The 17,904-nt window shown below is 44.1% G+C and overlaps 1 protein-coding gene and 1 pseudogene across 6 annotated transcripts in view; both read right to left on the bottom strand.

Moving 5' to 3' along the window:
• Positions 1–17,904, bottom strand: part of Rgl1 (ral guanine nucleotide dissociation stimulator like 1) — a 273,124-nt gene that overhangs the window by 52,743 nt on the left and 202,477 nt on the right. For all 6 annotated transcript variants that reach the window (XM_026787633.1, XM_013352528.2, XM_013352531.2 and 3 more), the window contains 2 exons: positions 16,216–16,424; positions 942–1,019 (listed from right to left, as the gene is read on the bottom strand). In XM_026787633.1, the coding sequence (XP_026643434.1) occupies positions 942–1,019; positions 16,216–16,424 (287 nt within the window). The remainder of the gene's footprint in view (positions 1–941; positions 1,020–16,215; positions 16,425–17,904) is intronic.
• LOC101984692 lies at positions 6,623–8,469 on the bottom strand (annotated as a pseudogene).

Here is a 17,904-nt window from a genome sequence, read left to right on the forward strand (position 1 = left end):
ACCCTGAGCACCTGCCATGCCATCTGCTGTGTTGTATCTCCACCCTGAGCACCTGCCAGTCATCCGCTGTTTCACTGTATCCCTCTATCCCCACATGGGAGCCTCCTCCATATCCTCTCTGCCTAGACATCACAGGGCTTGGCTCGCACCTCATACCACTGTCCTCCAGTATCACCAGATCAAAGACCCTCCTCCTGGCACCTGCATGAGGCTGTGCTCCACCAGGGTTTAGACACTTCCTTGCTGCGTTCTTCTCCACTCTTGTGGTTATTCTGCTCCTCCCTCTGCTAAAATACAAACTTCTGAACAGCTAAGACTATTCACTTGTTTGATTTCCTTGTTTATTTTAGATCCCTTCAAAGATTACCTGGTAAAGGGTAGATGCACAACGCATTATTCCTGGGTAAATAAGTGAGTATTGATTTTCTTAAAAAGTAGGCATGTGGGTAATTTAAAAAACCTTTTAGATATACTTATCTTACTCTATTTTATTTTTGTATGACTATCTTGTCTGTGTATCACGTGCCTACCTGGTACCTTCAGAGGTCAGATGAGGGAATCAGTTCCCCAGGAACTGGAGTTACAGATGGTTGAGTCACTATGTGGGTCCTTGGAATTGAATCCGAGTCCCCAGCAAAAGTAACAAGTGCTCTTAACTGTCGAACCCTCTCTCGAGCCCTGGTATATGCGTATTATGGGGGACATCATAGTAGTACCCACTTCAAAGGAGTAAATAATTCTGCTAAACTACTTCGTTTTCATTGGAGAAAATGTCTCAGTCATACAGCTCAGGCTGGCCTCAAATCCATGCCTCTCCTGCCTTGGTCTCACAAGTGTTGGAATTGCAGGCATGCACCACTGTGCTCATGCACCCTGAGCTCAGCTAAGATGCTGCCCTGACTGACAGCTCGAGACACGCTAATGAGGAAGAAGACACTCACTTCCGGATCACAGCCTTGGACTCTGACGAACTTTGACTTCCATCTTCTTCACAGTTTGGACCTGTCAGGTCTCCATACCTTTAAAGATGAAAACAGGCAAACAGAATCCGTCAGCAGACTGCTCCATAGAACTTCAAGCACAAAGTACCATGTCAGGGGAACTAAGGAAATAAATATACACGAAGGGGCATCAACATGAAGCAGCATTAGCGACAATACAGGATGGATGGACCAGCACACTCCAAACAGAGCCAGATTTAACCATAATACTTCTTGAAAACATTCTCCCAATTCTCCACAGTTCCTGTAATTTCTCCTATACAACAGGGCTTCATGTTAGCAAGCGCATTAGACAGTACAAGCTATAGAGAAGGCAGATTCCAGGTGAGCTCTCTCACACAAGCTTATTCCCATCCTCTGCCGTCTCTGCATCACGGAGACACAGCTGTGTGCCATACTCCCAGACTTGGGCCACGCATGGGGGCAAAAATGCATTCACGAGACACTGGGGAGTGTTGTCTTCATTTGGATAGATCAGTGTTGGAGGATCCTGGAAATAACCGTGAACCTCAAAGGCTGGCATGGAGATGAAGGCGGAAGAAAACAGTCTTGTGTTGCTGGCACCAGGATAGCAGATGTGACTATACCTCCACCAAGCCGGGCTGATCTAGACCCAGTAGCTGAGAAGAGGGGAACAGGGCTCCTTCTTTTTGGAAAGTAGTCAGTGTTTAGAATTTATGATTTTGCTTGTCACAGACTCAAATTTTTACTAAATAAGTCGATCAATTGCTAAGTATACTACTAGTTTTTATTTCACGTTCATTTTGCACTAATATGTCACATTTTGTTGGAGATATGGCTCAGTGGTAGAATGCTTTGCCCAAGGCCCGGATGCAGAGTTCAATCCCCAACTCAGCAAGCAAAGTAAATTGACACCCAGTCCCTAAGGAAGACACCATTAACTCAGAAGGGCTGGACTATTTCTGCAATTCCTCCTGCCAACAAGCAAGAATTCAGAGAGTCCCTGGAGTTTAAAAAGCTGTTTGTCACTCCAAGGTTTTGATACCAGAAAATCTATATTTGCTAGGTTTACATTTTTAAAGAGCACACTTTGTCTTGTATAATGGGATTAAAAGCTTCAGTATCCTATGGCTCGTTGTTCCTAGGAATTACAAATTCTTTACAAAATAAAAGCCCATCATCTGCTTTGACTGATTGACAGCCCATCTGGTATCCCATTACCCCCATCCTGACAAGTTCCAGGTTGTGCCTTTAGGCAACAGATACAGACACACACACACAGACACACACACTCCTGCTCCTTTCTCCGACTCATCAGCCTTACAGGTTTCTTGACCGCACAGGGGTATTTCCATGGTCCTGACCCTCCTGCCCTCTTCACCCCGTGTGGCACTTGCTAGGTGAGCATTTCCAGGGCTGCCTTCTGCTCTTCCTGAGACAGGAGCTCAGCCAGATTAAGATTTCCCCACCCCACATTAGCCAGGCAGGGTGGGAAATGAGGCTCCCGGTAAACAAACAAAGTGGGATTCTTTTGGCTCTTCCCTTTGACCACCAACCATCATGAACAGTGTCCTCACGTGGCCTCATGGAGGATTTTGTGGTTTGCTGAAGTGGGAGAGACTGGGGAGGGGCAGGAAAGAGGGGGCCATTTGCAAGACCTCCATGCTTTTCACCTCTAACGGAAGCTTACTAAACAGGGTACTTGATATTTGTTTTGTTCTGTTAATTTGTCTATTAGTGTTCTCCCTGCGAATGTCTTTTATCTAGCAACCAGATAAAAGAACTGGAAACTGCGAGGGATATAAATAGAAAAGGAACACACACTTTCAAAGAAGAGATTCACATTCTGCTCTGATAGCTTTCTTCCCAAAGAGGGTTTAACTCAGTTTCCAGACCATCCAGGGTTTCTGTCTCTAGTTTCTCGTGCTCTCCTGCTTTTTTGGTTCTTTTTGGAGCTGAAGTGGAGGTTGGGTGGCACCAACACCTCTTTCAGTTCCTCCCCCACAATGCGATGCCACAGTGTACTGTCAGGGGTGCGAGAAGAACTAAGCAAGCATTCCTGCACGTTAATTAGCCTGTTACCATTGACGATGGCTAAGATCATACAAGTATCCATTCTCTTCACTGCCAGAGTGTCCACAGTTCACAACCAGGGCCAAGGTGATGGTCTAAAAATTACTCAGAGGCCTCCAAGAGCTGTCTATTATCAGCCATGGGTTTGAAGGGCACAGGCCAGTTGCTCAAATCTTGCTCCATCTGACCCATGGGGAAAGAAAGCCTCTGGCTCTGCGTTTCTACATTCCTGAGTTCAAATGCTTCTCCTTGCTTCTCCTGTTTCAATCCTGCCTCTAACTACCACGCACTTTGGGTTAAAGCAGTTCAACAGCCACTTCACTAATCTGATCTCTTGGAGTCTACCCAGTCATCACAACTATCCTGTTCAAGGAAATCAGACCCAGGCCTTCTCCATTCAGACCCCTCCCATGATTCCAATCATTCTCGTCTCTCACAAACCCCGAAATCGTCAGCTCACTGGGCAGACCGAAATCGTCCACTCACTGTGCTCTGCCCATAACGCCCACATGGCCCCTCACTCACTGATGGCCATGGCCTCTACCTGCCCCATCCACCATCAGTCATCCCCTCTGCCTCATGACTGTCACTGTTCCTGTCACTTACCACGACAGGCTCCCTCAGCCTTGGGTCTTTGCTGTTGCCTTCCCTGGACATCCCGTTTAAAGTGCAACCTGCCTCTAATGCATGCCCTTAGCCACCTGCCTCTCTACAGTTTTTAGTATCTTTTAATGCTATATACAGCCAATGTTTTCCTGTGGGACATTCACTAGATCATGAGCTATATTTAAGTGGCATTTTTGACTCTGGTGCTCACTGCTCTTTGGAGCTTAAGACAAGGCAGTCAGTGTTCTAGCAAGGCCAGAGTGGACACAATAACAGGCTGCTCCAATACTAGGTTCAGAGGCCATAAAAGTACCATCAGCCTCAACTCACAAAGGGCCTTAACCTGTCTGTGCTCTCATTTCTAAGGGTGTAGGAGCATAAAACATTCATTTGAAACTTTAGCTATGATCATTCAAAACATCCAAAATTAACATGAAAAAAGGTTTAAGATGTCTGAAGAGAGACCCTGAGGTGGTTGTAGGATGAAGCCACAAAGGTGTTATGTTCAGACAAAAGGGTGTGAGAGCCTTCTATAATTGAAGGCACTAGGCAGGGGTGACTGTCTACTCTTGGCGCCCTTCTCATTGTTATGAAGAATTAATGTTCTACAGGAAAAACAAAATGTATCCAGCTTTGGAATGGAGAGCTCTTTAATGTTCATGTCAGAATTGGTTTTACCAGACCAGGACCGCCTCTTTGATGTTTCCCTGAACCTGCTCACAGCTTCCCATCAAAGTCCAAGGGGGTAAAGAGTGCGCGTGGGTAAATGCTTAATTAGTGGCAGCAGAAAAGCTACAGACAAACCTGTCAACAATGTCAGCTCCAATTCCCACAAAGCCTCCTTAGGCCTTAAGATCAAAGCCCAACCCCCTTAGGCTACCACGGAGCAAGTGCTCTTCTTTATAAAACTTAAATCAAAAACCAAACAGCCAGATGACTCTTGACATGGTTTTCTCTGTTGTCATCAGGCAAAAAGACAGATTTACAAATGCCTTGTGCAGTATGGCTGGGACCAGTTATTTACTGTAGCCTAAAAAAGTTACCTGACTAAGAGGGGAAGAACCATGTTTAAATAAGGAAGAGCCATCTCTAAGGGTTTTCTTATTCCTTCTTTTTAAAATTTATTTTTATTTTAATTATATGTTCATTGGTGTTTTGCCTATATGCATATCTATGTGAGGGTATCAGAAGTTTTGCCTATATGCATATCTATGTGAGGGTATCAGAAGCCCTGGGACTGGAGGTACAGAGAGATATGAGCTGTCATGTGGGTGCTGGGAATTGAACTCAGGACCTCTACAAGAGCGGCCAGTGCTCTTAACCACTGAGTCATCGACAGCCCCATCTCTAAGGGTTTTCTTTGAAACCTATCTGATGTGAGATTCCCCTCTGTATACTATGAATATGTTTTATTACCACTGGTTAATAAAGAAGCTGCTTTGACCTGTGGCAGGGCAGAATATAGCTAGGCGGGAAAACTAAAATTGAATGCAGAGAGAAAGAAGGAGGAGTCAGGCAGATGCCATATAGTGCTGCCTAATAAGTAACATGCGCAGTAACAAACCACGATTTTCATGGTAAGACATAAAATAATAGAAATGGGTTAATTTAAGACGTAAGAGCTAGCTAGGAATATGCCTGAGTCATTGTCCAAACAGTTTTCTAATTAATATAGTTTCTGTGTGATTATTCAGGTCTGGGAGGCTTGGAAACAAAACGCTATCTCTGCCCACACCCATCAGAGCAGATGAAATATCTAACATATCTGAAGTGAGGCATGCCCACGGCATTGGGAGTTCAAAGAACTCCCGAGATATCCACAGACACTGTCTCTCTGTAGAGGGATCCATCGAAACACCCAGGAACATCTCCACAGAAGCTGCCAGGATGGGGTCATCCTGAAGAATGTTGTGAGCCCTACTTGATGCTGGCAGGTGAGCCACTGGTCATAGCAGGTCACTTGCTATGTATGCCAGGAGCTGTGCCAACTGTTCTTTGTGGACTGTTTCCTTCAATTCCCATAATCATCCTACCAGGTGGCATCAGTTTTCCAATTTCACAGAGGGTAAAGTATGACCCAGAAAGTTTACATAATAACCCTGGACAGTACCACTGGTAAGTGAAGCAGAGATTTGAACCTTGACAGGCAAGCCCTGGGCCCAGCGCTAAGCCTATGCCCTCCCATGCAAGCTGTAAGGCCCTATCTACTTGTTCATTTTATAAACCTGTTCATTGATTGGCTTAGTTATCACTGGATGAGGATTGCTTATCAAGGACTATATCCAGGTACTTACTATTCTAGACATTAAGAATTAAGCAGCAGGGGCTAGGGAAATGGCGCAGTGGGTATAAGTACTTCCTAAATGAACATGGTGATCTCAGTTCAAATCCCTAGTAGCCATGTAAAAAGCTGGGCATGGCTGCACACAATTAAAACTCCTGTGGAGGATGGAAACGGTATAATTGAAGAGGGGGCTACCTCCAGATCCAGTGAAAGACACTCAAGAGGACAAGAGAATCCTCAAAAGAATGAAGTGGACAGAGCAGGATGCCTAACATCCTCCTCCTGGCTCTGCATGCCCCCCACTCGCCCACACACCACACATACACACACCAAACACACATCAACACACATGTACACACACACACACACACACACACACACACACACACACACACACCCCATAAGAAAGGAAGGATGAAGAGTCAACAACCCCAATCTATTTCCATGAAGCTCACACTGTACTAATGGGTTATAGAGAACTATGAAGTAATTAGTCACACATGCTCAGAGTGAAACAGTAGAGAAGCAGGCAATGGTGTCTAGGCACCATGGAGGGCTAGAAATTGCTGCTTCAGTGGGAGACATGACAACTAAGTAACGCCCTCCAGAGAAGGAGTGAACCACAAGCATCTCAGGAAAGAGTGGGTGCAAAGGCCTGGGCACAGAGGCAAGAGGGCGTTTTCTTTTTTTTTTTCCCCGGCGGACATCTTTATTAATAGATCATCAACTTCTCCAAATCTACAGCTGGAATTTCATCTTATTTCCATGCTGAGTCATGAACAGTGACAAAGCCAACCAGAGGCTACTCAAAGAGGACTAAGCTTTCATAGCTCACTTTCTTCTACAGGCAGAATATAAACATGCACTCTAGAATGCACAATGGCTTTAGTCACTATGGAATTAAAATGGGATCTTGAAGAATGTAGACAAATCCCGATGAAGGAAGGACGAGCTGAGATGCTGTGCAACTGTTTAAGGGTTCCTGGTACTGCATCTCGGCCACTAGCTGAATCTTGCACTAACACCAAATGGAGATGCGGAAAACACACTAAGTTGACTTAGGGGTTGTGCACAGGAACCAAAAGGCAGGAAAATACTAAACATTGCTGAGAGCATCCACCCCAGGAAGGACTTTACCTTCCAGGAGCTCTAGACTGGCACCACCCCCAGTGCTCACATGGCTGACTTTATCCTCTGTATTCCATTTGGCACAGCAAGTGGCAGTGTCTCCACCGCCTATGATAGTGATGCAACCCCTAGAAGTGGCTTTTACCACCTCATCCATGAGGGACGTGGTTCCCCTGGCAAAAGCTTCCCATTCAAAGACCCCAACAGGTCCATTCCAAACAATCTGCTTGGCTCGAGCCACAGCCTCAGCATATTTCTTGCTGCGCTCAGGACCACAGTCCAGGCCCATCCAGCCAGCAGGTATACCAGAGGCCACAGTAGCTTGGCCAGTCTTGGCATTCTCATCAAATTTGTCAGCAGTGACAAAGTCAACGGGCAAGGTAATCTTCACACCATTTTTCTCAGCTTTAGCCATGAGATCTTTGACAATCTTGGCTCCTTCATCATACAGAGAAGTTCCGATCTCCATGTTGTTGAGCACCTTAAGGAAGGTAAAAGCCATTCCACCACCAATGATCATCTCATTGATTTTGTCAACATATTATTGATCAGCTGGATCTTGTCTGCAACTTTAGCTCCTCCCAATATTGCCAGGAAGGGTCGTTCAGGACTCTCCAAAGCTTTGGCAAAGTAGTTCAGCTCCTTCTTCATCAAAAATCCACCAGCCTTCTGTGGCAGATTCACACTCACCATGGAGCTGTGGGCTCGGTGTGCAGTACCAAAAACATCATTGACATAGACATCCCCAAGTTTGGACAGTGAGGCTCGGAAAGCATCAATTTTGGCTGGTTCAGCTTTAATCTTACTAAACCTGGATGGAGGTGGGCGGTCCTTGGACTTCCCACAGGTCAGGGAACCCTGATTGCTCTTCGAGCTGATGAGGGAGAGGGACTTGATTGGGGGAGGGGGAGGGAAATGGGAGGCGGTGGCGGGGAGGAGGCAGAAATCCTTGTTCCCAGAAGCATCCTTTCCCTTCCCTTCTTCCTCCACATGAAAGCGGAGGTTCTCCAGCAGGATGACAGTGCCAGCTGCTGGGTTGGCACAGGCATTCTCGACTTCTGGGCCCACACAATCCTTTAAGAAGAGAACATCCTTGCCCAGCAGAGACTTGAGTTCTGCCGCAACTGGCTCTAAGGAGTACTTGTCAGGCATGGGAACACCATCAGGTCGGCCCAAGTGGCTCATAAGGACAACTGACTTGGCTCCATTGTCCAAGCAGAATTTGATGCTTGGGACAGCAGCCTTGATCCTTTGGTTATTTGTTATCTGGTTGTTCTTCATAGGAACATTGAAGTCCACCCTCATCATGACCCGTTTTCCCTTCACGTCAAGTTTGTCCAAAGTCAGCTTGTTAGAAAGCGACATTTTGGCAACGCGGTAGGATCAAGAGGCTCGGTCCTGAGGAAGAGGAGACCACTGCGGCGGACGTGCACCAAGAGGCTGTTTTCTAAGGAATACTGAGGGGTGAGAGAGCGAAGAGCAGAGCAGACAGGTGGCGAGGCCTGGTGTGAACACGCAGGCCAGGATGGACTAGCACATCATGGCAATACTGGGTGTACTCTTCTCCCTTGTTTTCTACTATGGCCCTGGGCCTAGCACAGAAGACACTGTGCTTCTCCTGCTGTGCAAAAAGAAAGCCCGGGGAGGGCAGAGAAAGGAAGGGGTACTTGGTGGGAACCGGGAAGACAAAAAGGAGGAAGTGAAGGAAGGGAGACCACACAGGAAGCTGCTGACTCAAGGCCCTCTGGGAGTCTGGATGAATCCCAGCTTCGGAACACTTGGGCATCCTTTCACTGACCCACAACAACTTAAGTCAGGCATACGAAAAATGTCCTGAAGCCAATCTTGACTCAGGAGAACACCATGCATGCAGCAGCTGTCTGGAACACCAAGTGCAGTCAGGGAAGGCTTTCCCTGCATCCCACAGACAAGACAGGGCTGTTCTGAAGCAGCGCGAATAATGCCTTCCATGGAAGGCACTCCCACCTCCCGGGTCTAGCAAAGAACTGGGTCATGGTCACCAACCTACCTTGGAAAAGTCCGGTTCCCACTGTGAAGCTGGTTAGTGAAAGGGAAGGTATAAGTCACAGACAAAAGGCAGGGACATATTCTAGGCACCCTCTGCTTGGAGAAACAGAAGCCAGGATCCTTGAGTAACTTACAAAAGTCTGAGGATCCCCTAAATTACATGTATTAGATTATTATTGACACTTTTTCTAAAGAAAGATTCCAGTGTTAGCAAGTAGACTTATATGTGTGTGTGTGTGTGTGAGCGAGGTGGATGTGTGTAATGTATGCACTGACGCACATATGCAGGGGCCAGAGAAGGGGAGGGGCATTCTCTACCACTGTCTGCTTTACTCCCTTGAGACAGGGTTCCTTACTGAACTTGGAGCTGGGCTGGCAACCAGTCCCAGTGATCCTCCTGTCTCTGTACCCCAAGAGCACTGAGGTTATAGGTGGGGGTGGCCATTCCTGCTCTTTGGATGGCTGTTTGGGATTTACACTCAGGTCCTTGGGTTTGTCCAGCAAGTGCACTGACCCACCGAGCCATCTCTGGAACCTCCTAGGAGACTCTTAGAAGGGCTTGTGATCAACTCTCCTACCAACTGCTAGAAAATGGTCTAAACTGCTACTTTAGATTAAGAGTTAAATTTAAAACTTTCTAGTGAGCACTCTAAACATCTACATTGTCTTTCAAGTTCTTATCAGTTTTCTAATTTCCAAATATATACATACTTTTAAAAGACTCCTTCAGAGTAATTCAACATTTCAGATTTCTTAAAAGGCAACTGCATACTGCATGCATACATACCATATGCCCTGTTTGCTAAGTGGAAAAGGAGAGCAGGAAGGCCCAGCCCTGCCTAAAGGAAACATTTTTGCCTCGTAGGTCTTACAAACCCTACTGAAGGAAGAGAAAGCAAGCCTGTTACAATCTAAGGCAAAGTCTTTGGCAGTGCCCCTTCAGTGTCTGTGTCAGCAAAACGTCACAGCCATCCCATAAAGCAGGGTTCTGCTGTCTCCGCACGCTCCCACCGACAATTCCCAAGGTTCAGCCGAGTAGAAGACAGGTCCACTCGGGGAAAAAAATCAATCGAGTTACCAAAGATAATCAAAGCAGCCATGAAGAAAACTTACTTCTGATTTCCCTTGTGTTATTATGGTTGGAGGTAACTCTTAAATGGTACCGGATTAAAGTTTTCTGGTTAACCCAAAGCAACTGGCAGGGTTACAGGGAGAAAGCGACATCTAAGCCTCTCTCCCGCAGACTCTGAGGAACACTTAAGAGTACGAGAGTGTAAATTGGAGATCAATCTAAGTTATTTTACTCCTATGCCCCCCCCCAACCATTGTATATATGCCTAACACACAAATCTCATGACTGAAAGAGAGACCGCTTTTTCCCTAAATCATCCCAAAACTCTGAAAGAAGGAAGTATTCTTGGCCTAAGGAAAAGCCCTCCAAAGTAAATTTAAAACATCTTGGTGGGAGGGGATTGAGATGGGGTCCCAGTCTGTACCCCAGGCCAGGCTCAAACTCACAGTGATCCTCCTGCCTCAGTCTCCCAAGTGCCAGACTTCTAAGCATGAGGGTCACAGCAGTTTTAATTGTATACATCTTGTCATATATTGGTGAGTGTTACCCTCTACCAGCACACACTACATCTTTAGACGGTGGGAATCGCAGCAAGCTCGCCACCATTGTTCACACGGTACCATGTAAAGTAGGCACTTCATATTAAACATGAATAGCTCTGCAGCTGGCCAACCAAGTTATGAAGGGGGCATCACCAGGAATGTTATTTCCAAGGAAAATGAATTGAGGAAGTGGTGAGGACTATGACTAAGAAGGGCTCCCCAGTCACCCCTTCTTTGTGAGTTAGCATGAGAGAATCACACGGGGGTAGCTTTTAATCCCTCTTCTGCTGCTTGCTGATTGGCTGTTTCTGAGCCACTGCTTTCCCGTTTGTAAACACAGAGTTACGATAAATAAATGGCTTGAGATAAAGTCTGTGAAAACACATGACAAGCAGATATGGGAAGAAATGCATTCGAAGACCTACTGACCAGCCTTGTCTTAGGGACATAAACAAGTTTATCACCTAAAGCACAGGCTTCACGCTTTAGACTTCCCGAGAGGTCTCCTCTGAGAGAATTCACCTGCTGTACAGGAGAATGTGACGCCTTCCACGCTGTCCTAAGGGCTGAAAATGGGCTTGGATAGGGTTTCTGGAGACCTGGCTCTCCCTGTTCCACACGATGTTGCCATTTTCCTACTTAGTTATCAGAGAAAGTGGGACTGACTGAGAAAACGGCAGAGTCCACACCCCTGTAGGACATTCCCAACTCTGACTGACGATTGCTCGCTGAAGCAGGCCTCTGCCAATGTCTGACATTGGGCATTTTCTGTGGTGCTTCTTTAAACAGGGGAGTGGGGAGTTCAGACTGCTTTAAGTGATGTGTAGAGAAAATAAAATCTCAAAGTTCCAACACGGTCAACCCCCAATTAAGTAACTTCCACTTGGGTTAAAAGGAAGCAAAGAGAGACCTGAGTTAAGTCTGGGCTATGGCAAGAGGCACAGCAAACAGGAGCCCCTGGAAGGCATCCGCCACCCCAACAGAGGATAATGTAAACATGGAATTAGCTATCCATGACTTCAAACTACTGTCTATTAATCAATCACACAGACTCATATTAGAAAAGAAAAAAATAGAACCATGAAAAGATTAGAAAGAAATCCCAGAAAATAAACAGTTCCCTACATGAAAAGCCACAAATGAAGTCTTCAGAGAAATCAAAGCTTGACTCCAAATAAGCCATGCTCTGGTGGGAAAGAAACAATGCAACATGAATCTGTTCTTGTCTGGTGATTACCGGATTAGCGCATACTGCAATCAGCTTTCAGTGTTCCTTCCCAACCCGTGGCACACAGCACAGGAAATGCCTTAAAAACTCTAGCTGAGGCTCATAAATGAGTCCACCAACTGTCTGGTATGAAAATGGAATTTCAAACGATTATCTTCAGAATAGGTGAGTTTGTACAATAAATTGCTTCCTCTTCATTACAGGCATTAAAAATCCTAACAGCCAATTGAGGAACGTAGCATTTCACAGAATCTACAGTTGGATTTCCGTGGAGACTTGGAACATGGCCATGAGATTTCAGTGTGAGTAAGAAACAGAGTCAGGAAGAAATATTCCTGTTGAGGTTGGCACCCACACAGACAAGGTTAAATTTCTGCAGAGAAGGCAAAATAATGGGATTTATTTCTCTGAACTCCTGTACCAGCACATATTAGAACTCTGTTTATAGTGCTCTGAATGATGGTTTCCTCAGCCCATGTGCAGCAGCCTTATCTTTTGCAGGAAAATATTAAGTCCTGAAGGGTGGATGTAAAATTGGTGGAACTGTTCTTTGTCATTTGAGGGTTCCTCCCTAGGAAAAGGAGTACAAAATTAAGAACACAAAATCATGGAGAGATTCCCTCCAAGTGAGGGGCCCCCGACTTAAGTGCCAGCAGCTTCACAGGACTCCATCTCTGAAGCCCCTCAGGGCGGAGACTAAACCGCTTACATCCGTGTCCCATCTACGCTGTCCTGCAGAGAGCTTTCCGAGTATTAAATTACACAGGTATCCAGCACTTAATCCCCTCATTTCAGAAACAAGCAAGGATTGAACTATGAGATCACACTCAAAGCCAGCCTTAAGCCCATGCACATGGTACAGACTACATCTTAATTCTTCCTTTAGCTGTACTTCAACTGAGAGTTTGAATTCAGCACAACCTGGACTCCTATTGGATCTACTATTTGATCATTGTTATCCAGTTAGTGTTTGAAAAAAAAAGAAAATCCCAATTTGCCTATCCATAGAACAAAGAAAAGACATTAAGACATTTAAAAAGTCATCAAATAAAAACCATAGACTAAACACTCTAATTCCTGTGTATGTGTCCAGTCTTTAAGCTGGACAGCTGGAGCTTACATGTATGCCTTTACGCACTGTGGACATCTGTGGGCTATTAGCAGAGGAGTTACCTCCTATGGAGAAGAGGTCACCAGTTTCAAAGTGAACTTGTAAGAGATTTTCATTTCTGCATAGTGCCTGCTAACAATTACCAGGCTCCGTCTTTTTACAGCTATGAGTATTGAAAAGAGAAATTCATGTAATTCTCCAAATTCTATTTACAGATATGAACTATTATATAAGAACCTCAGTTAAAATGACTCACCAAACTCCTATGTTATTCCAGGATTAATATTTTGTCAAATACTGTCATACAGAAAATGACACAGCTCCTTATACTGTAGCATGTGACACCATGACCAGATCAGTATACCATAAAAAATATATGTTTCATGGGTGTCCCTGAATGTAAACATACATGTGAAAACTGTGTAAGTACCCACAAAAAACTGACCCGATGTTGGATCTTGTGCCCACAAATGTCTATGTATTAAAAGCCTGATTCCCAGGATGGGGCTCCTGGAAGATGGTAGAGCCTTTTGTTTGTTTGTTTGTTTGTTTGTTTGTTTGTTTGTTTTGAGACAGGGTTTCTCTGTACAGTCCTGCCTGTCCTGGGAACTCACTCTAGATCAGGCTGGCCTCGAACTCACTGAGACCCTCCTGCATCTGCCTCCCGAGTGCTGGAATTAAAGGCGTGTGCCACCACCAGCCAGGTTGATAGTGGAACCTTCACATGGCGGTGCCTACTTAGCAGTCTTTAGTCCCCTTCAAGAAGGGATGGTAAAACCTTAACCTTCCTTCTCTGTCGTCTGTGTCCAAGGTGAACAGCTCCACTCCAGACTCCCACCATGATACACTGACTTTAGACAGGACTAAAAGCAGCAAGGCCAAGCGACTGCACACTGAAACCTCCAAAACTTTGAGCCAAAACCAAACTCTTCCCTTCCTAAGTTGATTACGTAAACTTACTCTTTCTTGTCAATAACCCTAACCTGGGATAGAAAGTTGTTTATTCAAAGTCTTTCTGAAGATGGACAGAAATATTACATAAAATAGTAATATACCAGTATTTAATAAACAGACTTTAAAATCAAAGAACAAATTAGGAATAATATTTACAACACAGTTATAAGCAAAAATCTAATTCGTTTATATACAAAGAGTTATAATTAGATGATTAATAATTAGGTTAAAATGGTTCAAAGGGAAAGAGTATAGGACAGGAAAAGAGTTCACACACAGCAAATGTTCAGAAAGTGTCCTTTCAAATAGCAAACTCTACTTGTAAACACAAAAGGCAGGCACCCAAAACCACTCTTCAGTGATTAGACCATAGAAAAGCTAGCTCAGTTGAAGAGACAGAGCATCACCAGCCAGGGAGTGTGTGGCTTGTGGGATGCTCGGAGGAGGAGCAGAATGGCTGGTGCAACCCTTGGAAGGGCAGTCCGGCAGGCTTCTAACCGTCTTCTAGGAGAATATCCTATAGGAGTCTCAAAAACATCCAGAAAATATGCATGTGTATAAGGATATTCCTTGAGGTATTATGTTCACAGATTCTTAAAAAAAAATTTAAAAACCAAAAAGTACTTACTTCTGTTCATGAAATTCTCAACTCAGTAAGTACCAGAAAGTCATTGAAAAAGAAGCTAGAAAAATTCACCTGTATGTGCTTAATTTGAAATAATCACTTGCATTTCTTGAACTTTCAATGTGCTACCCACTATCAGTCTTTTATATATGTTGATTCTCTGAACAAACAAAAATATTTCCAAAATGCATAAATATGTAAAAATGAAAATTGTAAGATACATTGTGTACTCTGCTTGACTCAGTTTCTATTATTTATGTGCCATAAATCTATACAGGCAGGAAGTGCTGTTGCTGTCCAGCCTGGCGTCCTCTTACAATGTACTCAATAAACACTTCTAACAAATAAACAAGCCTATAGAGACAATATGTATGGTATATTGTATATTGAGGATGTATACACACATGCCTAGAAATTTTGGGAAGAATACAAAAAGGTACAATGGGACTAGGAAACCAAGAGAAAAGGAAATTGCATTTTTCGCTTTTACAATTTCCTAAATTGTGTGAACTTTCATCATATATATGGATTACTTCTATTTTTAATTGTCAATAATGTATTATTTGTCTATTTAGACAGTGGCTTCTTTAATGTTTTTCTTTGTACTAATATTTATATTTTAAAACCTAATAAGCATTACTTGAGAAAAATGCAATTTGAGAAAACTTTAATATTTCTTTTCATACCTTTCATAATATAGGAATATTTTTAAACATTTTCAATATGATTGCATACACCTTAAAATTAAACACACACACATATATCAGTACATATACAAATCCACATATATAACAAGTCTACAAAAGCACTGGCTCCCACTTTCTTCCTTAGGCAGGGAACCCCAGACTACAAGGATCTGAATGAGAAGTCTCATGATTCTCAAATAATTGTTTATCTGATAGTTTTCTATGTCCCAGGATCAAGTCAGCATAACAATATATTTGTAAAATGTCTAAGTTTTACTATAAATAAGACAAAAGTAAGGGGGAAACAGTAAGATTTCTCCATATGTGAGTTGCTCAGGCACACATGCTCCTGAACAACATGGGACATATGAAACACCCACTACATGGTGATTGCTGACAGTCTGCTTCCTCCGGATCTAGGACGGAGCACCGGACTACACATGTATAAGCACACTCACAAGGAGATTACAGAGATTATAAAAGTTAGCCCATATTAAATTTGAAATTAGGGGACAGCAGCAGAAATTAAAATTTATAAATAGTTGAATCTATGTTTATAACACCTACTTTAAACTCTTCTATTAGATTCTTTTTATAGGTTTCAGATATTGTTTGGTTTTTCTGTTTTTCTCTTTTGATTTTGAGACAAAGTCTTCCCATGTGGTCCAGGCTGGCTCGGTTTCCCGAGTACCACAATTAGAAGCATGTACCACCATATCCAGCCTTTATGGATTTTTTGAATGAGATTTCTTTACCCTGGAAACAGACCATCATATCATTGACTCCCTGCATGCCTGCATTCCAAAGGTTGGCCTTTTCAGCTAATCTTTCCTCTAGCCTCCCTCCAAGCTTTCCAAGTGCCCTTGATACCGAACACCGTCAGGTCCCTGGGTTCAGCTCTCACCCCTCATCCTACCTGTCCAGCAGCAGCTCCAGCACTTCCTTGGTTGAGGCGAAGCCTCTGTACGTCGACAGGAAGATACTGATATAAGTAAAGTCATTGTCCCCGAAAGCCGTCAGCAGGTTCTCCACGAGCTTCTCCAGCGTGCCAGCTTTGATGGTCCTGATCTTACAGGTCTCATATTGACTGACCGTGTGGCCTGGAGGCAGCTGGTCCCCTTCAACCTATGAGACAAATCCATTATTTGCATTAGATGCCATGGCTCCCTGATGCAACACCAAAAACATTGTAATAGTTAGAGTGAGTGTTTTGGTATACTCTCACACAGCTTCTCTGAATGTCCCACAAGGCAATGTGCTGTCCTGTGAGCACAGTGTGGCAGATGGTAGCCATGGAGGTAATTGTGTGGAAGTAGCTTCCCTTTCTCTTTGAAGAAAGAGAGATCACTTCACAGCTGTACAGTGGCTTCTCCTTCCATCCCTAATGACAATAAGAGTGCTGGCAATACTTTAGCAGAAGTTTTCTATCACCTGGACAGAGTTTAACAAATGTCAACTATCGGGACCTCTTTGTACTGTTAAAGTCTTCAGACTCATTTGTAAAGACAGTGTCGGCCATGGTAAGCTAGAAGAGTCAACACATAATGGTTTTGGAAAATTGAATGCACACATATACATTTACATACACATATATATACACACATATACACATATATGTGCACAGGGTTTGTGTGAGTCAGTTGACATCATGGTCACAGTTTGAAAAATCAGTCATGTGCAACTGTCCCCTATGGAGATCTCACCAGGTCTAACAGTCTCAGTCCACAGACGGCAATGCACATTCTATTTTCATACCACCAGCAACCTAGAGAATTGGGTGAGAAACAGCTGCTCTGTGCAGCTTCTCCCAGAGGAGCAGTGGAAAGGGTGGTGGGTGCAAGCCTGCTCTCAGGAGATCTGCAAACACAAAGCATGTGTGCTGATGAGAAAGAGCTAGCACAGAAAAGCGAATGTTCAGTAGCGGTAGACATCATTGCGCATTAATACATATAAACCATAATGTGCAAAGCTCAGGGATAAAATGTGAAAGGCTTGAAAACTGAGGGTGAGAGAAGAGACTCAAACTGCAGAAAAAATAAGGGTGTGCCTTACGTTCTCAGTAAATCCATGCCTAGCAAATTACATGCAGATGTAATTTTCCAAGTTGAACTCCTTTGTGGGTGCTAAAGAAACTGACCTTACCAAGAGGAGTTCTACAATAAATTTGTTTCCAAAGCAAATAATTATTCTCATTGGTGCAAAGATTCTCACTGGTGCAAAGAACTACCAGGCGATTTATCTGAATTATAAACTGAATTACTTACTATAGGTTGCCTAAAGTCCTAAATTGAAGCAGTCATACAGAAATCAAAGTGGCAAGAATGACAAGACATGAGCCTCTAATGACGACGACTGTGGCTGCTGAGCTCTGCAGTTTGCTTTTCCTTCGCCTGCCCTGTCAGAAGTTAAACTGCAAGAAGGCAATTCACCCAGGGATTGCTTTCAGAGAGACCCACATGTCGGTAACCACTGTGAGGTCAGATAGCTTAATGTCATGATGTCTAACTGTTGGTGGGAACCGGTGTAAGGCCTAGGGGGCATGTTTTTAATTTTTCCGAGGATGAGGCTGCAGAGATGGCTCAGCAGTTCATGCTTCCCATTCCCC

Source organism: Microtus ochrogaster (assembly GCF_000317375.1).
Source record: "Microtus ochrogaster isolate Prairie Vole_2 chromosome 6 unlocalized genomic scaffold, MicOch1.0 chr6_random_2, whole genome shotgun sequence".
NCBI classification, from domain to species: Eukaryota; Metazoa; Chordata; class Mammalia; order Rodentia; family Cricetidae; genus Microtus; species Microtus ochrogaster.